This window comes from Carassius gibelio, chromosome A2, assembly GCF_023724105.1.
Source record: "Carassius gibelio isolate Cgi1373 ecotype wild population from Czech Republic chromosome A2, carGib1.2-hapl.c, whole genome shotgun sequence".
NCBI classification, from domain to species: Eukaryota; Metazoa; Chordata; class Actinopteri; order Cypriniformes; family Cyprinidae; genus Carassius; species Carassius gibelio.
Window position 1 is genome coordinate 24,895,613 of NC_068372.1, and position 21,858 is coordinate 24,917,470.

General features: G+C 36.5%; 1 protein-coding gene across 2 annotated transcripts; it reads right to left on the reverse strand.

Moving 5' to 3' along the window:
* Positions 1-162: 162 nt before the first annotated feature.
* Positions 163-21,447, reverse strand: LOC127934350 (receptor-type tyrosine-protein phosphatase N2). 2 transcript variants are annotated; one of them, XM_052531679.1, is made up of 23 exons: positions 21,153-21,447; positions 17,331-17,381; positions 15,797-15,910; positions 15,566-15,656; positions 14,338-14,455; positions 13,713-14,007; positions 12,863-13,195; positions 12,743-12,786; positions 12,172-12,494; positions 11,418-11,504; positions 8,517-8,596; positions 8,340-8,404; positions 7,597-7,809; positions 7,313-7,510; positions 6,329-6,476; positions 6,113-6,186; positions 5,465-5,542; positions 5,152-5,271; positions 4,707-4,873; positions 3,641-3,694; positions 1,730-1,794; positions 1,550-1,623; positions 163-1,464 (listed from the first exon to the last, which is right to left on the reverse strand). In XM_052531679.1, the coding sequence occupies exons 1-23, from the start codon at positions 21,226-21,228 to the stop codon at positions 1,393-1,395; spliced, it is 2,940 nt and encodes a 979-aa protein (XP_052387639.1). In that variant the 5' UTR covers positions 21,229-21,447; the 3' UTR covers positions 163-1,392. The 2 variants fall into 2 exon arrangements, with proteins under 2 accessions (XP_052387639.1, XP_052387629.1); XM_052531669.1 differs by having other exon boundaries at positions 12,172-12,497.
* Positions 21,448-21,858: the final 411 nt, after the last annotated feature.

Genomic DNA, 21,858 nt, shown 5'->3' on the forward strand with positions numbered 1-21,858 from the left:
TTTCTACAAAGACAGTCTCTATGGTTAAAGTGTGATCTCCACTGTTACTGGATCTTTTAAAAAAACAGCCTGCTAAAACTATAAATAAGGTCTTTTGTAACTGATGTTTCCAAAGATGGGTTAGCTGCTGCTAGCTTGAAACAACATAAGCTTTCACCAATGTCAAATGCCAAAATAAGTAGTTTATTAAACTGTGTGTAAACACATGGTTGAGAATGAATGTGTATGCGTGTTTAAACACTCAGGACTTTGTCCTTTACTTAACAAACACATGAAACTTTATTATGGAGCTGCACTGGATCAAAACCGCTTCAGTTATTCAGTTGCAATACACACTGACAGTCTGTTAATGTTGAATCGAAATATCCACAGACTAAACTTAGTCATACAGATGAGCTTTTTAGTAATGAATCGATCTCATCATTGAGGTTTTAACAATGATTACTCGTACAGTCAAGACAGGTTACAGAAACAAACCGGCCCATCACAAAATCTCTTTTACAGCATATCCGCTAATGAATCTTTGCAGACAGTGCAGGAACAGCCTGATATAGGTTTACATGTTGGTGTAGGAGGTGTTTTTCGAGTCAGGCCCCTTATCCAGAACCTTATTCTCTTGTTTGCTTTGATGCTTCTTATTAAAGTGAATGTTTTTTGCTCTTGTGGATATTTATTGACCTGAACTCCTCCTTATACTCATGAAACTTCTTGATAAAAGCATGGATATCACTGTATTTGTAATCTCACAATAAAAATTAAGTCTTTATTTGTTTACATTTTCTATGCACAAGTTTACTGGAAGTTCATAAAGCACCACTGCACCGGTCTTGCATGCATTTCTTCTTGCTGTCCACACTTTTTGTGTGCACAGATAACATTTTAACACCAAATTAAAGTGGTAGTGCTTCCCAAGAGTATATAGTCTTATGATAAAAGTTTGGGTCAAGTTAAACATCATGATTTAGTGAGCGTTTCCTTGCCTTGGAAAGGCAGCAATTGTTTCCATGAAAAATGTTTAGGCTTTGTACAAGTCTCTAATGATCAGATAAACTGCAGTTGTCACAACTCATAGAACACAGTTCTATAACGAAGCACATACAGATTAGTTTAATAAATTCAGGTCCAATTAACTATATATTTAGAACAGATCTGTCCTGTTTTCTGTGCAATGTGCAAAATAAATAGCCATGATGAGAGAGTAATTAAAATCTGAAACAATGACAGAGAAAAATAAAATGAAGTTTTTATAATTACACAAAATTAAAACAATACACAATTCCTAATTACCATTACATATAATTTACAGACAAAATAGATTCTTTAGGACATGTATCCTCTCAGAAATGGGACCAGTTTATATACAGAAAGAGAAAAGTAGGAACAAAGGAAGTATCACTGTGGCAGGACTTTGAGAATAGCGTTCACCTCTTCAGCTACAGTCGTCAGTGCAAACTCAAACTGATCCTGAGAAAGACACAGACACAGCATGTGTCAGCATGAAAAGAGATTGTGTGTTTCAGAGTATTTGTGGGTATGTGTGTGAATATACCTTAGTCTGAACCATGCCTGGTCTCTGGTCTCTCAGGTGTTCCAGCGTAGCAGCAATATCAATCTCTTTTGCACCTGTAAAGCAAAGCATTTTTTATCAATATTTATACTGACCTCCACAATGTGAAAAATATTACTGAACACCCACTGATATCTGATAATCATCTTTCTTTGTCTTTACCTTTGGCCATTTTATTCAACACCATGTCAATCAAAATGTATGTCCCAGTCCGTCCAGCTCCGTCACTGATGGAGAAAAGCAAGATAAAAAAATAGAATTCAGCCAGACTGTCAGAATGAGAGTCCAAACTGCTGATAAAAACATCACAATAATCCACACGACTCCAGTCCATCAATTAATGTATTTTGAAGTAAAAAGCTGAGTGTTTCTAAGAAACAAATCTATCATTACAGCCTTTTAACTTTAAAATACCAGTCCAGTCTACAACAATCCTTAATCCACTGGAAAAAGCAATATTACAGATTATGGACATCTTAATGGATTTATTACAAAAATGCAGCTTTACGCTTCACAAGGCATTAATTGATAGGCTTGAGTAGTGTGGATAACTTGTGGATTATTGTGATGTTTTTATCTGCTTTTTGAACTTTAATTCTGAGGGCACCCATTCACTGCAGATCCATTGGTGAGAAAGTGATGTAATGGTAAATCTCTCAAAATCTGTTCTGATGAAAGAAAAATACCCATCTAAATCTTGGATGGCCTGAATCTGAATACATTGTTGGGTTAACTGTTCCTTTAATAAACCTTGTCTTTTTTTACCCTTTAGTCAAACTGTAACAACTTGTTCTGCCTCTCACATGACTTTGTCTTCCTACTGATGTCATTATGACACCATGGGCAGGGAAAACAGCCAAACATGTTTTCTTCCAACCATCTGTCTTTTGGTAGTTGCGGCCACCGCATGACACAACAAACACAGCATTGGCGAGTAGGTGCATCTTTAGCTTTTGTACTCTTAAAACCATGTTTACTAAGCCAAAAGTGCCCTGAATATGGCCTGCTGAACATCTGAGAGTTTGTGTTGGGTTTTAAATAAATATTGAAAAAGTAGTTAATGGTTGTCTTTAGACCAACGTTACTTTTGCGTCATCAAAGGGTAACGCACCTTTTTGGGGGAAAACAAACGGATTCCCCTTATACAGAACTCGCTCCAGGGACCTTTTGTTTTTCATTGTTTCTGATTCGTACAGGCCTGTCAGAAGCAATTTCAAACATATATTGTTTAGTCCTAGCCTGCGAATATTTCAAACGTAAAATCAGTTAACAGCCAAGGTAGCCTGCCTAATGAGAGCAAACGTTCTGACTAGTATAGCTAGTCTACAACAAAACTGTCAATAGCTTAAATCAAGTGAAATATGATCCAAGTAAACCACCGACTCCTCTTGACATGGCCTCATCGTCTAGTTCATCAAACTGTGAGTGTGTTAATGACAAATAATAGGATGCTTGGTGATTCCACGAGATAATGGTAACGTTAGATGTCTGAATAGTCTGTATTTCATTAATCCAGTTTTCGACCATTTCAAAGGAACACCTCTGTAAACACCGTATCCAGTAGCTTCTTTAAATACTGCTCACGGTCCTCTGCCGGCAAAGAGAGTGTGTGTGTTTGTGCCATTTTTGCTATCAAGAAACTAGAGCGAGTTCTGTATCAGGGGAATCCGTTTGTTTTCCCCCAAAAGGGGCATTACCCTTCGATGACGCAAAAGTAGCGTTGGTCTGTAAGGTATTTCACTCGTGAACGTTTCCAATATTTAATGGCAACAGAAAACGTTTTTTTTATTTTATGTTTTAGTAAAACACATTGGTAAATATCTCTTTTTATTATCGTGCACTGTCACACAAATATGAAAATTATTGAATATCCTCTTTGCTTTTGCTCATTTAGTGAACATTTGTTTTGAATACATGATTTATTTACTGTGTATGTATTTTACTTCTTGCATAAAATATTTTTTATAAAGTTGACAGAAGTTGTGGCTTCTCTAACTGGAAGTAATATTACAGCATAAGTGTCAAAAACAATATATCAAATATCACATTATTCAAGTGTGTGTTTGTACTTGCCTGCAGTGAACAATGACAGGGCAGGATCTTCCACGGTAGCATTTGTTTACTTTCCTATTGGAAAGAAGTCATACATACAATCATAAACACAGACACACACACATATGAAACCTGATGCAGCTATAAGCTCTATAGAAAAGGATGAAGTGCTGAGTATATTTTATGTAATAAAGTATATATAAAAAAATGAAATACACTACTGTTCAAAATTTTGGGGTCAGTAAGAAATTTTAATATTAATATATTTATATTTAAAGGCATTAAAAGAAGGTTTCGACATCAAAATGATAATAAAAACACCAGCATTTGAGGATTTAGGGATTAAAGAAGATTAATTACATAGGACAAATCTCACATGTTGTTTGTTTTTCTTTCATGTTGAGAGCTTTCTATTGTCTTCCATTGACTTTATACTAAGCTAACAATATTTTCCATCCCCAACCCCTGAACCTAACCCTAATACACACCTTTTTTGATTTTCATTCAAACATTATTCATTATTCTATTAATTAATTTCTTAAACAGTTCTATTTACTAAGCTGTTTGGTCAGCACAGTATAGACAAAACCTGATCCGAACAAGCATACAGTCATATTAGCTTCAGATATGTTACTGGTTTATGCTTATAAACCCTGTTGCTAGGTTTATTCAGATGAGCGGGAGCAGGGCCAGGAACAAAACACAACCATTCTGATTGGAGAAACACTGAATAAATAAGAAAGACAGAGAGAGCAGTGAACTGTAGTTAAGAGGGGAAGAAAAGGAAGAAATCATGGGTCAGATGTTAGCAGACAGAAAGGTTGAACAGATTTAGGGTAAAGAGAAAGAAAGGGGCTGGAATCCTAGGGTGCACTTGGATGCAGAGTCGCAGTTGTCAATGATCACTTTTGTGACTATGCAACTGGAGCCAGTGAACTAGCTGCACGACCACAAAAATGACACTGGCAACCGCTCAGGAGCTGACAAACACACACACACACACACACACACACACACACACAAACACACATAGACTTGCACAACACACAGGAAACACATGCACACGCTCATGCTTTCATAGGCGTACCTGCGGAAGTCAAGCAGGGTTTGGCTGGTTTCGGGCGTTTGGTCACTTAGCCAGGTGTGATAGTGGAACTGCGTGACCGTACGGGTCTCATTAGTCTGCATGTTCTTCAGATAAAAACTCCGAACCAGGAAATCATCACACCACACATGCTCAGAAACCAGATTAACCTACACACACACATATGAGGAAAAAAAGAGTTAATATACCAAACAGCATGACATAGCAGTTAAAATATCCCTACACTGTGGGCAGGATAGAAAAAAAAATATAATGTTTTCTCTTGGTTCATTTCTCTCTGTTCATGTCAAATTAATTTTTGATAAATAAGTCGCACCTGACTATAAGTCGCAGGCCCAGCCAAACTATGAAAAAAAGTGTGACTCATATTTCGGAAAATACGATAGCTATCCTCACTCTGTATATTCAATATTTGCATGTACAGTACCTCATAAATGTGGTAGAGATTGGAGCCTTCATCCGGCCAGTAGTGGTAACACTGCTTCACACCGTTCTCAGTGAGAGGAGTAAGCATGACAACCACCACACAACCGCTCTCCCAGACCATCTGCAAGAGAACACACACAACATACACACTGCATGACCATCTGCACGAGAACACACACATTACACAGACACATCCCGTACACACTCTTTATGACCATCTGCACACACACAGATTCTCCCAGACCTTCTACAACATGATCTACAAGGCTGCCCAAACCATTTATGCAAGCTTACAAACAAATAATGCAGTTTACCTGCCAGAAGTCAGCCACGGTGGAGGGCAGTGGGCCCTGAGTGGCAATGTATGCAGGATTACGTGGGTCATGATCCATCTAAGAGTAAGAAACAACACAATCAACCCCTCTGCATTACATAATCTGAATGTGGTTTCAATAATACACATGAGAAAGAGAATTCAAACACAAAGAATGAATTACGCCCACTAATAGTGTTGGTTATTTGGATGCACTGTCTGCATCATTATCCCAATTCATTTATGCAAATCAGCTAATGTTGCAAACGTGTTAATAAAATCTGGACTGCATACAACTTGCTTCATGCAAATTTACCATACTGCATGGTTCTGAGAGATAGGTTGACAGCTAAATATTTTGTTAAATAACTTTAACTGTGACAGCAAATAGCAACCAGTTAAGTGTCTTCAGCATATAATGGTGATAAAGCAAGTCTCAGTTTCTTAGTTTTTTCATGGTCCTCAGACAAGCAATGCCTTCTATCCAAAGTAATTAACTCTAAGTATTTTCTACTGATGCAGTCACCCTGCAGCAAACCTAATGGTTTATCTAGTATGTGATGTAGTAGTGTTTGCACTCTGTATGTAGTGTGCTGATTGAGCTAGTTTGTTGCTTTCTGCTGAAGTATTGTATGTAGTTTTGGCTCACGATTGGGCTGGCATTGATGTAGTCCGAGTTGCCTTGATTGTTCTCCACCTTCAGAGTTATTCTGCAATGATCATCTGTATAAAACAAACAAACATTTTATTGTGTAACCTGAAAAGTTCAGTTACATCACAGAAGTTCAATAACACACTAATGGTTACAGTACTTGAACAAACAAAGCAGACTGTAAGTGGATATGTTTGTGTGTGTGTGACTCACAGGCTATGACTGTGCTTGCACGGTTTTTCTTGACATTGCCATCTCTCTGGCCAATGATGGTGGCATTGGGCTCAGCCTGGTACGCACACAGAGCCTCCCACTCCGACTCCAAACGATTCTTATTTTTCAGGTGGTCCTCCATATATGCCTACGTGTGTATACAGAGAAACATTCAGGATGTTTTTGAGAGTATTGTACAATTATCCAATGGCAAAAGAGAATTCACTAGTCCCCAATGAAATGGAAACTCACACTACAGTGTAAATAGTTTGGAGTCCGTATATTGTTTATTTTTTTAAGAAATTAAATAATTTATTTCAGCTAAGTTTAATAGCTGCTTTGCCACCACACAAATGAATTTAACTAGAAAATATGCAAATGAAAAATAGTTATTTTAATTCAATTTAATAATTGTAATTCACTATTGTAATATATATTACACAATATTTAATGCTTTCACTGTTTTTTTATTAAATGAATACAGCCTTGGTGAGCATAAGTGACCTCTTTTTAAATATGAAAAAAAAAGACATTATACATTATACATTAACCACTAACAAAAAATAACAATCTAATGCTTTTTTACATACCAGAAATATCTGCGCATTCTCATTTTTATAAAACAATAATGAACTTCATTTGTCAATCCTCGCTCTAATAGCTACTACAAATAAACAACAAATAACAATAATAGATTTGAAAAGAAAAAAAAAAATCTTATGATTTTAAATAAGTTAATGAAATTAAAACAAGATTTAAAACTACATTGTAATACTTAGGAGTTAATGTCTTATTTTTTATCCTTACATTGGTATTTTACAAGACAATACATAATGATACATTCATAAAAATAAAAAAAAAGGTTTTAATGTTTGTTAATGAAGATATAAGCTTTTCCATGGTACCAGTTATCTCTGAATAAAGGCATCTGTGTTGCATTTTAAAACTTCAACATTGTTCTCGTGTGTTGGTTTATGCATGTACCAGTATCATGTGACCAGTAGAGATGTCCATGTTGGAGTGGGCGGGCTCTTCGCTCCAGGAGGAGGTGCTAGTGCGTGCAGAGGGGCTAGGCAATGGGCCGTCACTCAGCTGAGAGGACAAACTGTTTATACGAGAAGAGTGAATAGGATCCAACTTCTCTACAGGAGGTTTTACTGCCATTCGCTGCCTACACAGTTCCTAGAGAGAGATGGAAATTTTGAATATATCAATCCAGGAAATAATCTCAAACAAACAGCCCTGCACACACACACTCTCTATGGTACCTGGTAGGAAGCAGTGGCATCAGTGGTGGGGTCAGATCCAAGGTTGGTGAGCTTCTCTTTGAGTTTGTGATGAGAGCGGTGACGCAGACAGTAGATCACACCGGATGCCAGCAATACTCCAGTTATACAGATGATGGAAATCACAGTCAAAATCAGAAACTTCAGAGACTCGGAGCGACTGTACTTAGTGGGAATCTGATTCAGTTTGCTCCTCTTTAAAGAAAGACAAAGACAAGTCGAAATAAAAAAAATGTGAAAGTGCATTTGTCTTTCTAAAGCCAATATATATTACAAAGACAATGCTACAGTTATGGTCAGAATGTGTTATTATTTCGTTCTTTATTTCTCAGACACTGGCAGAACCTCATGGAGAACCTTTCGCCATCCTTTTGAAGGTGACTTAGATCATATTGTGAACCTGGGTAGGTTTATTACATGATTCAAATGCCTCAAAACCTTAAGATGTTACTAGGTAAACTATTAGACATCTTCAGCTATTTTGCAGGACTTACGAGCTCCATTCTGCAAGTTCCTTGAATAACTTTTTGGGGGTTCTCCATATATGATTCAACCAATTTAAATTTTTGCATCGATTTGATTGCCAACCGTATTTATACAGTATATTTTAAACATTCATATTACAGAATTGTATTTTATTCCATTTGGATATTAACTTAACAATGGGAATATCACACCCTGGAAAAAGATGACAATGAAATGTAATGAAGTGGAAAGAATCTTACATCAGTGACTCCAGCCTCTACAATCTTGACTTCCACTTCTTTCTCTAATTCATGCTTCCGACTGACTGATATAAGAGGAGAATCAAATTTAGTGGACATCTGAACAGAGGCATTCGTGAAAGAAAAAAAAAACGTATCTTGTATATCATGTGCATAGGTAACTCTCACTAAACTAACCTGCCATATTAGCCACGTCCGCTGTAGTGATGTTCCGAGCATTTGGACGGACCTGAAATATCACAGCTGGGCTAACAACACTATACAAATACACAAACACACAGCAAATTATTTTTGAGGAATTGTGTCAGTGCCCAATAAATATTAAATATACCTAATATTAGTGTTTTAACCATATGTCAGCAGCATCCACAGCACCAGACCCCAACACTCTGCCCATTAGGTCGCAGTCTCCGGAGTTCTAATAACCAGCACCTGTCACTGCTCATCAACCACACAGTCTTTAATCCTGCACACTTCAGTTCACCATTGTCTGGTCCTGTCGTTCACTCCTGGACACTTACCCGACAACCTACCTGCATGCACTTACCTGAGCGATCCACGCTGACCTCCTTCAGACTTCAGTTCCCCACCTCCTGCTTCAAAATCCAGCTCACAAATACCAATGATCCCAAACCTGCAATAGATAAGAGTGTAATCTGCCACCCATCACCACTTCTTCGCCATCTGCTTCCACCAGTCCCTTGGCCCGAACAGTGAATGCAGCAGGTTCCAATTACAATGCTCTCTGTTCTTTGAAATGCAGCCATTTCCAAATCTTAAGTGGCTTTCACCATGCATCTCAAAGATGTCTTCGGACAAACTACCACTTAAACCTCTGTGCAAGATCAAATTTACCAGCTCTGTCAAGGAAAATCTTCAGTCATGGCCTATGCTCTTCAGTTCCACACTCTAGCAGCTGCTAATGGGTGGAATGAGACCGCGTTGATCACAACCTGCTCCTCTCATTGGCTGGAACACTGGAGAACTTCAATAGTGGAGTGAGAACTACTTTGTGAACTTGTCAAGAAGACCGCATTCAAATAATTCCTTCAGAAATCAATCTCTTCTTCCGGAAATGTTGCTGTGTGTTCCACTACCATTGAGAGTCCTGCCACCAACAAGCAGCAAGATATTCTTCAAGAATACTGGCCATTCCAACCTCCACCTCACCAGCCACGGGACTGTGCAATCTACCTGCTGCCTGGGGCCACACTACCATGTGGTAAAGTCTACCTACTGTCCATCCTGGAACAAAAGGACCTGGAGGAGTGTATTGAGGAGACTCTTAAGCAAGAATTCATCCATCCATCCATCCACTTCCCCTGCTGCTTCAAATTTCTCATTCATTGGAAAAAAGGACGGACGCTTGCACCCATGCATCGACTACCGTGCTCTCAGCTCCCAGAGGGTCAAGTTCCGGTACCCTCTTCCTCTTGTCCCCACAGCCCTGGAGCAGTTACAAGGAGCTTGCATCTTCACAAATTTGGACTTACAGAGTTCACATAACCTTGTTCGGATACATGAGGGTGATGAATGTAAAACAGAGTTTGTCACGTCATCAGGCCACTACGAGTAATTTGTTATGCTGTACAAACTGTCGGAAGGAACTGTCCATCAAGGAACGGCAGTGCTTCTTTGGACTTGCAAACTTTTACAGGAGTTTCATCATCAGCTTCAGTAAGATCTGTTCACCTCTCATCTCCTTGTTACGCAATGGGGCCAAGTCTCTGTCCTGGAACTCCGAAGCTACGACCGCCTTCAGCCAACTCCAAAAAGTATGTTGTATTACTCCTGAACTCCACTTCATCGCCGAGACTGACGTATCCACAACTAGGGTAGAAGCAATGCTCTCTTAGGGGCAGGGTGAGCTTCCCAAACTCCATCCATGTGCCTTTGACTGTCCCCGGAGGAGTCCAACTAAAGCATCGGCAACTGTGAACCGCTGGCAATTAAACTGGCTTTAGAGGAAAGGTACCACTGCCTGTAAGGAGCTAAACATCCTTTTGAAGTCATCACTGACCACCACAATCTTGAGTATCTGTGACACCTGTCAAGCTCACTCGGCTATCTTTGTCACCAGATTCAACTTCACGGTGACTTACCGTCCCGGGATTAAGAACCAGAAAGCTGATGCTCTGTCTCGTGTATATCATCCTGAAGAAGATCCCACTCCTCCAGAGCCCATTCTACCTTCAGCCATCATAGTCAGCTCTATTCAGTGGTCCATCGATGATCAAACGGCTGAAGACACACAGTCTTCAGTTGCCTGCCTCCTGCTTCAAGATCCAGCTCACAAACACCATTGATCCCTAACCTGAAACAGATAAGACTTATCCACTGCCACTACCTCTGCATTGATCTATTTACCCATTACTGACCTGCTATCAATGCTTGTATGTTTCAACCTGCAATAAACCTGTTGCTTGGATAATACATTACCTGTGTTGCATTGTTCTGTTTCATGACACCATAAAACGTATAAATACAATTCATTGCATTTTTTAAAACTAAACAGTCACCCACTAAATTATTCTCAGACCTTAAAAAAGTAATGATGTAAAGGAAGTAGAAGGAGATCTTGTCTTCTGTATTGTGATGTACATTTAAGTGAAATTATTATTTTTTTTTTTTCTATTTAAAAAAAAAATGTAGGTTGGGGACTTGGTTCTGTGCATCAGTCGTTGATGAATAGTGGCAGAACTGAATGCGAGCTTGCAGTTGATTGTAAGAAAGGGTTGAGTTTAAGTGGACTAAATGAGAAGTCAGGAGAAGTCAGGCACCAAAGAAAATCCTGTTTTTCACCAGAAGATCAATTTATGATATTCTATTTAAAAAATATGAAGTAAATCATTTTTAAAAGATAAAACGTATACATGAATAAAACATAGAAAAATGGAGAACACAGTAAATTTTCGTTTCATGCTGACTGTAACTATGTTTATAAATCTACTAGGATTTAAATATGCCTTCCATTATAACTTAAATATTTATTTTACTCAACTTCATTTCTAAATTTACAATTATATTCTAAACCTATTCTCTTGTCCAAGATATCAAAATAAAAAAATCATGACTCACGAGAGCTCTGAGAAATCCGTCATTTGAATCTTCGCAATACGAGCCACCAAAGCCATCAGTTCCAAACCCTTATCAGTGGAAAGATTCCTGATCCAGAGAGAAAGAAATATGTTTTCTTTTTAAAAAGAGATCTTAAAAAGCTATTAATTCTACTGCAATAACAATTATAATAATAAGTAAAGCACAAAATTGTTATACAATATTGGGGACTTTAAGATTATTTTTAATGTTTACTTAATAATGTTATTATGCATTTATTAGGATGCATTTAATTGACCAGAAGCTACTGTAAATATTGTACATTTATGTTACAAACAATATTTCAAATACATGCAATTCTTGCAAACTTTCTACTACTCAAACAATCCTGAATCCTTATAAATGTTTTAGCACCAGATCAACACTTTTGAATGCTTTCTGAAGGATCATGTGACACTGCAGAAGACTGCAGTAATGACTGCTGAAAATTCAGCTTTGTCATCACAGGAATAAATTACATTTGAAAATATATTAAAACCTAAAACAGTTATTTTAAATTGTAATTATATTTTCTATTTTACATTATTGTTTTTACTGTATTTTTTTTGTTGATGATCAAATAAACACAGCATGGTGTGGGAATTGTTCCCAGTACAGTATTGCTTATGAACTGACTGAATGTTTTGGCAATATTTTGTGAAGAAACTGGGCAATAAAATTTAACTGAGAGAGAAAGGAAAAGAGGGAGAGAGAGCTTCACATGTAAATATCTCACTCTGTGTCAGTAATAATGTATCCATATATGTCATTTTTAGCGTTGCTTTGGACATCCAGCTGAAGATCCTGTACTTTCATGTTTTTGCGGTGTGGTGCGGGGTTTTCCTTCAGCCCAGAGGAGGGTGCTAAAGCTGCTGCATGGAGCCAGCCTTCTACCTCCTCCACTCTCTCTATGGCCTTTTTCTGCATCCCCACTTCTCGTTGTGTCGTCCGGCTACGAACGGTCTCCACAGACACACCCTGTCCCCTATTAACAGGTTCTGGTTCGGAGTTAGAGGTTTTATCCAGGTACTCCAGCAGCTTTCCTAAAAAGCCCACATCCTGCTAAAACAGGAAATAGACACAGGTGAATTGTATTTATTTATCATTCAATCAATCCCATACAGGAAAATCTGAAAACCTGAAAAGTTGCCAATTCTAATGAATACCAGTTCTTTCAAGGTAGATTCTACTTTGACATTTTATTTCGAGGTTTGCAGATCTAACATTAAGAGTGGCCAGAAAACATTGGTGTTTGTGTATTTGCATAAAGTATGTTTATGGCCTAATACAACCATCACTAGTACTACCATGTTGTCCATAGTTCTCCTCTCCTCCACTACTCTCTGTCCCTCTGTAAAAGAAAAATCATGATCATTATAAATGCTTCTCTATGTATGAGTGAATGGATTTGCTTTAGAACATGTTACCTGTCACAGGCGAGATGGTTTGGACTGTCTTCTGAGTGACAGATGAATTTTCCTCATCCTCTTCCCTCTGATTCTGAGCATTGTCTTTAGGGGTTTGATGCATTGCATAACTCTCAGGATGCTGGTTGTCATATTGCATGTCTTCTGCCTCATCCTCAGAGCTCTGCTGTGTCTCCAGGTCTCTGGGTGTTTCTCCTTGACGTGCCTGCTGTTCCACCACCTGCAGAGCGTCTGTGATAAGCACAGCTAGTTTATCCAGTTCTGCTGTCTTCAGACTCTTCACATCCACACTGTCCCTTCCCACATTACGCAGAACTTTCCAGATGAAGGATTCTGTGAAAAAAAGGGGAATATTTTTTCACATTAAGATCTGGACAGTAATGATAATGATATCAAATTCAAATAATTCATAAGACAATTACTATTATTTAGAAAAAATTAGAAAAATATTTAAGGTAAAAATAAATTTTTATTTTATTGCATTTTTTATTTTATATGTTCTATGTTATTTGCTCCACATGCCACACACCAAGATTTTGAAAGTACTTTTTACTTATTTTAAAATTACTAATTACTGTGTCACTAGTTAAAAAGCAACCCCCCCAAAAAACCTTCTTTGCATTACACTGGGATATGTGTATTTGTAATTTTTTCTACTAAATTAATGAAAAATTACATACAAAATCATAAAATTTTGGCATGCTCCTCACATAAAGCTATTGTTGGAGTGCAACAGTCTATTCTGCACTTTTTCTATGGTACTGTGTGTTGCTTTATTGTCCATGGAAAGACAAGCTTTAATATTCTGCATGTGAACAGGTGCAAGAAGGAAAAGAAAATAACATCATACCATCTACAGGTGTAAGAGAGTCAATGGCGGAAGACTTTGTTGATCCATCTTTTAAGTAGAGTCGGTCCGTTCTGGATCTGTCCCTCAGATCAGGCTGAAAGGGTTTGTTCTTGGAGAAATACTTCTGTAGAGCGGCTGTGAGCAGGTCTGACCTCTCTTCCTGCTGGGGAGCTTGTGCTGCATCACTCTGGTATTGACTGAGATCAGGGTAGGACTTTGATCGATAGGGCACCTCTGGAATGAACTCAGGAGGGGAGGAGTCAGATTCTGGGCGATGATAGTGAAGCTCCACCCCCTACACAGGATGAATATACACATTTAAACCATTTTCGGCTACTATTATCATTTATATATATATATATATATATATATATATATATATATATATATATATATATATATATATATATATATATATATATACTAGTAAATTGCTGTGTTTGTGCATTTAGCAAATTGTCAATATTCCTATTCAATGTGTAACATAATAATTTTGCATATTGTTGGGCCCAAAGGTTTCTGTTTACTTTGATTTGATAAACAATTCTACCATTTGATGCCCAATGTGAATTTCTGACCTAACGCGAACCGAAACCACAGCCCTGGGACACACACACTTACACACCTTGTGTGATGTTTTTGGAAACAGTCGCAGCTGCTGCAGGTATTTCAGGGTTTTCCTAACCTCAGCCTCGGATGATTTCATTCTCCTGTCTCCAACAGGAGTCCCATAACCCTGCGGCCTGTCAGAATATAAAAACAAGCCTAACTATAAGAATCATTTGGCAGGGCTATCACGTGTAATAATAAGAGATAAATTACATTCTCTGTAAAGCTTCTTTAAACTTTATTTATTGTGAAACTATACAACTATGACTATGAATGTATTGTGAATATACTGTGTTGCTAAACCTCCTACTTCTATCAATTATGTATCATTTAATTAACTTTTACTCAGATAAACTGATATAACTGAATTGAGAATAGACTATAAAAAGCTGTAAAATTAACGTGGCGAGTATAGTAGATAATTTGGTTTAGGGGGATTACCACGAAAAATGTTCATATTAAATTCTCACTCTGACATTTGATTAGTTTAATGAGTTAAAGCAAATCTGAGCACAGTGTGTGAGATTACTGATGTTTTACAACTGTAAGAGACAAAGGCTTTTTTGCAGGAGAAAAGTAGGAGACTCAGATAAAAGTCTCCATTTAATTTATTTTAAAATATTAACATGTAATAAAATTGGAAACTTTTTATTGAATATTGCAGAGTTAATTATAAATGATTTATCTTTGCACATTATTATTTTATTAAAATCTATGTGCCCTCATAACGCTTAACAAAAACATTTAGTCTGATTCACTAACCATGCATGAAATCTGCCTTTGAATTGTCTTCCGTACTAAAATTTATTTGAACATTTATGGAAAAATGTAGGAACACCAATAACCACACATTCACAAAAATGCTGAGTAGCGTTATAAATGTGTTGAGATGAAATGTCATACATACATAAAAATAAGATGGTGCATTATAGTTTGAGCTGCAAGGTTTGTCTGCATAAATCTCAAGTCAGTGATAAATCAAATAATCTGCATAAATCTCAAGTCAGTGTATAGCTGGCTAATGAGAGCTATATATAAAAGGTTTTTATAGTCTTTGAGCTGGTTTTGAGGATGGTATTATGCTCGAGGATCTTGCAATTTGTCTTTAAGGGAAGTGAACATCTTTAAAGAGCATGCTATGCTAGATGAAAAGCCATACGTTGTGTGGAAAGCCCTTATATGGAGCTGGTTTGGGCATGGTCTATGCAAATGAGAACTAACTGGCAAATGCTAGTGTGCTTTACCTGGGCTCTGGTAATGGTAGGGAAACTCTGCGTAGTTTTGAGAACTCGTTCGATAAAACTTGTTGTGTGATATCATCTTCCCAAGACAACCCTGCAGGAACAGAATGAAAGCAGAACAAACACTCATCTTACATGAACTGTCACACACACACAGAGCCTATGATGTGATCCTTGACTTCTGAGGAACTCTAGGTGTAGCCTTTATAACCATGGTGACATTAATGCACCGACCTCTGTGTGCCAGTTTCTGAAGCAGCGTGCGGAATCTCTGTACCGTTGCTGGCGTGACATCATACGTGTAGACGTCTGTTAGTGGCGCAGTCTCACAGCGGCCCAACATGCCATCTACAGAGAAAATCAAATCATCAGCCACTTTAGAATGACAGTTTTGTGCACGATACGTCATGCTATGTGTGTGTGTTTATATCTATTAAGAGTCTCAGCTTATTAGAAACAGTCACTAGGGCCAATTGAGACAGGACCAGCTGGAGTCCCCGTCACCTGCCTGATAGTAAGATCACACTGTGTGTGTACACAGAAAATTACATCTGCACCTTTATTTTATACTCACACGAGGGGCAACATCTCTGTGTTATTATTCGGTAGGCTTTAGAGGTAAAAATGAAATAATACTTCTTGGTTCAAGAATTTTTGATTAAAATATTAAATGGAAAAAATTTAATTAAATAATTAACCATAAAACTGATTATGTGTGTTTATATCAGCTATAAACGAGTCTAAACTCTAATTTTATAACAGATTTACTCAGTAACGTTTGTTTTGTTTTTACATACTGTGAAACTGTTTTTGCATTGATACCAGACTAATTCATCTGTTATGACCAATTTTACCTGTTTGTTTTGCCTATACATTTCCAAATAAAAAGAAGGAATCAAATAAGACAAAGAAACTTTCATTAGTACAATATTTAATTCACTTAATTATCTAATAATAGGATTTACACATATTTATTTAATGTGTATTACTATAATAATTGTTGATATCATTTATACAGTAACAGTATGTTTATATGTAATGATATATAATATTTGTGTTAATAAACATTTATATTATTATATATGTTTATGATATATGAGCCATTTCTATCTATTCATCTATTTACTTCTATTCAACACCTTTCACAGGTTATTTTGGTCATTTTAAATCTATTTCTTGAAACTTACTTTCATCTCTTCATTGTCAATATTAAATAATGAACACAAATCCAGAATATTTCTGTTTTCTTTTCTTTCTTTCTTTTTTTAATAATTGAACAATAAGGAGTTGAAGAAAACAGTGATGTATCTTCTCCTGTCAGGCCACACTGAATGAAATTAAAAATAACCCATTCATATGAGTAAGAGAGTAGGTTAAGTCTGATTGGCTGATATCGCCTGGCCCACATGTGAATGATTTCATTCATATTACCCTCTCATTGACAGAACGTGGGAACATATTATGCCATCAAAAAATACTGACTTTCACCCCTTTGCGGAGAAGAATTTAATGATATTAAACACAGCATGGGTGTTGGTGTTTGTGTTTTTGACAGGATGAGTGAGAGTCTGTATTTGTTGTGACATAAATGTAAAATGCATTGTATTTATGATGATGCTAGACAACAAACACACAGCTGCTAAATCCAGATGAAAATAAAAGCCGAGTGCTCGATCAAACAGCATGATGCATGTCATCTACAGAGACTGCAGGTGCAGAATGTGTGTGTGTGTGTGTGTATATGTGTGTGTGTGTGTGTGGGACTTACCATTAAGACAGATTTCATAGTTCAGACACAGACCCTCCTCAAACAGGCAGCCTAAGAGAAAGAGAAAAATAATTTTAAGAAATAGAAATAAAGGGCCACAAAAAGGACAGTTATCAAAATTTGAATAATTCTTCTAATTCTATTAGAATCGTGATGCCCAGATCACAGAAACAATGATAATGACACAGAGAAAGAATATTGTTGTAATCACTTTCAGATGGATAAAGGATAAATACATTGACAACTGATCAGAATCCACCCAAATTGAAAAGCTTGAGCATTTAAAGCAACAAATGACAAAGGCATTTCAAAGAATTACAAATGAGAGCTCCTGAGGTATTAAAGAAATCTGAGCAATCAAATCTTTTCCTCTGGGCTGCATGCTGCCTTTGTACCATTGGCATTGCTGTGGTACAACATATCTCTGCAGATGAGGTTTTAGAAGAGGGAGGGCAGAAAAATGTTAAACATCCCTTCACAGCATTTTGCGTATATTCAGTTGCTCAATATCCTCATCCTAACAGCTGGGATTTCTTGTTTCTTAATTAAACCAGCTGAGACAGATGGCTTAGCTCTACACAGCCTCATCACATCTGCATAAAGACCAACAACCAAAAACATCACATAATTATGTTGCTGTTACAAAAATCTGTCATGAAGATTATGATATAACTTTACTGTCAGACACTGTCTAAAATTTCTGTTGCTCACTGGTGATGGTATTACCGCAGAGTGTTTGACATTCATACAAATCATTCATAGTAAATTCTTCTCACACAAACCCTCTCACACCAAGTGTCTCAGCAGAAGACTGGTTTTTTTCTTCTGGTTTTATTTAAGCCTGATTCTTCTTTGCTTCATCTGTTCTGGTTTTAACGTTGACTGTCATGATTGTGTGTTTAAAAAAACTCATCAATTATAGCTGACCCGTTTCAAATGATCAGCGAAATTCTGAAAGTTCTGCATGTTTAGTCTGATTCATAAAATAGTCTTCACAGCTTGTGTATATTGATATATACATATATATTTTAAATAGCAAAAAAGCATTATGAATTAAATGTAAGATTAGATTAAATAAGGATTTGATTTAAAAAAAGAAAAAGTAGCAACAGAGCCCTAAGATGTTTATCTAGATAATCATTTAAAATGAGCTAAACAGCCCAGTGGACATATAGCCTAATGTTCACTTGATTTTTATTACTTACTTTAAAAATTATAAATACCTTGTTTAATCATCCAAATAATCCACATATAAGTATTTAAATAGCTCAACAATTGGAAAGTTAATATACACACACCCATCTCATTCTTCATAAGATGCTTGATTGTATTCACACAAACAGGATGCACCCACACATGACACATATACACATAAACAACGTCATAATGCATGCTTGCTTTTATATTTCTATTAAAACCTTTCTGTTACTATGGAGAGCAGTTTGCGTGCTCAGTTTTGGGAGAGGCAGTGTGAAGCTGCAGTCACAGTTCATCAGAATGATGGTGGACAGACTGTCTCCTCACTGACATCCTCTCAAATACATCCACTGACACTCATGACTCATCAACTCAAATGATGAGACACCGAGGTGAGTTTCCTGTGTAACCGTGATGTCAGCTTCTGTATGAGGCAACATCTGAGGGCTGAGTGCAGAAGCTTGATTGATAGACAGACAATAAATTCTGTTAACACTGAAACAGCATATTTTATGAGTGTAATATGTCCTCTCTGTAACTTCCTGTGGCAGTATCTACACTGTTTAAAATGTATTATAATTTTACAGGAAATTCCAGGCAACTAATTGGCATGAATTTAACTGCAAGTAATATACAGGTAATATACTGTTATTTAAGACATTAAAGTTATGTACTGTATTTATACAGCAGTGCTACTTTGATTACAGTAGCATTATTACAGTAAAATGCTGTAATTTATTATAATTTATTGTATATTTACTGCAACTCAGTTGCCATGAATTTCCTGTAATTTTACAGGAGAGAATTAAAATTGAATCTTCAACAATTAAAAACAATGACATCTTTTCATTTTTGTATTAATACACTATGCAACACCACATATTGCAAACTTATATATTCCAAGCAAAATTATGCATATTTCTTTTTGACAAACAAAATTACAATTTTACTGAAGAATCTATTACTTAGGCTACTTCCTTTTTTTGAATGAGAATTATTTCCAAAAGGCAAACCTTCGGAGCGCATTATTCTATTTAACAGAAAAACCTTTCGCCAAATGTTGTATCACTTTAACACAACTACCAGTTTATATTTGGTTTAAATCAAAGATTTATTTTAATACAAAAACAAAATGAGAAAAAAATATTTTTTATATTTTTGTTTTAACATTTTTTGTTTATTATTTTTTTGTTTACATAAAAAAGATACTTGATTATTATAAATAATTACAAATGTTAATGTAATTATTTATTATCATTTTTAAATATACTATCGTTTGATATATTGCAACATTTTTCTTTGCTTATAACATTTGGCCCATGATCAAGTTTGATTTTTGGCTCTTCAAAATAAAACATTTGGGCTCCTTTGAAACAGACAATAGAATAAAATTGATAAAATAAAACAGTAATAAATATAGCATTAATGCATAGATTAAAATGTCACCAGGAAACAAACAGATAATTATAGAATAAACTGGAATTTCACTATTAAATGAATCATTCTGTGCAACGGTTTAACTCAGGTTTTAAATTTGCCCATATATTAATTTTACACAATCAATAAACTAGATTTATCTGTAACTGCAATATCACTCTAAATGTAAAATTTTTATTTATTTATTTTAATTTTTTAACATAATTCTTAAGCCTTCGAACTGACAAACCTCAAGCATAGAATAAATTAATTATAAATTAGGACATAAAAAATATTTAATTTCAAAAGTGTTTTCATATTTTTTGGCTAACTAGTTGTAGTCACACCAGACATCTCAGTTATATATATATATATATATATATATATATATATATATATATATATATATATATATATATATATATTCACCTTTGAAAGTCTTGGAACTCCTGTTTTACGCTCTGAGTCCTGATCTTTTGACTGACTACTATGTCAGTTTATAATGTACATCCATTCAGCCATTCATGTGGTCTACAGCAATCAATTCAATATTAAATAACCATCCTGCAACCTGTTGCCATGGTTGCAGTTTCTAATGACTGACAGTCAGAATGACCTTTTTCTGGGCTGGGTTTCTGACACACACAGACCCCGTATAAACTCTGTTATTGTGGTTCATGCTGTGAGCAGGGGCGAGCTGTAATCTGTGATGCTTCATTTCCTGTGCTGCTGCACTGTCTGCAGACAGAGGCCCTCCTGAACACACAAACCATCTGATGTTTAGACTAATAACATGATGAGAATTTGTCATGATAAGATAACAGGCCGTGTGTCCACAATCGTTTCTCAAGCTCTGGACCCAATTATGTAATGACCCAAAGACTGTATGAAGTTCAACAGCTTCACAGTCTCTCATTACAAGACTTAAAATCACTGAATGTAAACAAGTAACCAAGCCATTTCCGAGAATGGAGAGACTGTTGGATTTACCCGTGTTGAAATGAAGCTTAATTATGATATTCCATTCCCTGTCGATTCTTTATTCGCTCAATAAGGAAGATCATCTCATCCGCCCGTCAGATTACACACAAACTGTCCACAAAACAGTCACGAACCATCGGAATCGACTCGGAGGGGAGACACTGAGTTCGCGCTCGCGCTTCTTCTCGCCTTCCCTATGGAATTCCACACACACTATAAAACACTTACCGAATTTTCGATCTGCCGCGGAGGCGAGACTGGCCCGAAGCGCGAGGATTGTGAGAAAAAGGTGAAACGATTCCATTCTTCCGATCACGCGTCCATCTCATCTGCTCGTTATGAATCCATTCCAACGGTGTATTTCCTTCTTTCCGCCAGGTCTGAGTTGATGGAGGATGGATGGAGACGGTATGGAGAATGAGGGAGAAACGGGAGAGAGAGTGAAAAAAGAGAGGAGACGTCAAGCGTACGCAAAACCTGCCAGCGCTCACCGCAGTCCGCGCGCCGCTAGAATCAGCACTGAACAGCGACTCGCCTCTGACGTCACGGACACACGAGCACGCTAGTGCTGCTGAGGCAGAAGACAACATTACAAAAACTTAGACCGTTTTTTTATTTTCCTTCTAATTGTGGGTAAATTAAAAAGTCTATCTAAAAACTATCTAAAACCAAATAAAAACATTAAATATATAGGTAGTTGCCGAGGTAACGTTTCATTTAGTTTAACTTCATATACTAAAATTACTACGAGTAAAATAAAATATTATAAAAACTATATAGACATATTAAAAAAAAAAAAAAGACAAAAGCACACAACTTAATGACTAAAATTCTAAGTGAATTCAAAACAGAAAACTAAATCACATATAAATAATAAATGATATTTGATATTACAAAGTTATTTCAGATCAATAATTAAAATGCCATCTGTCCC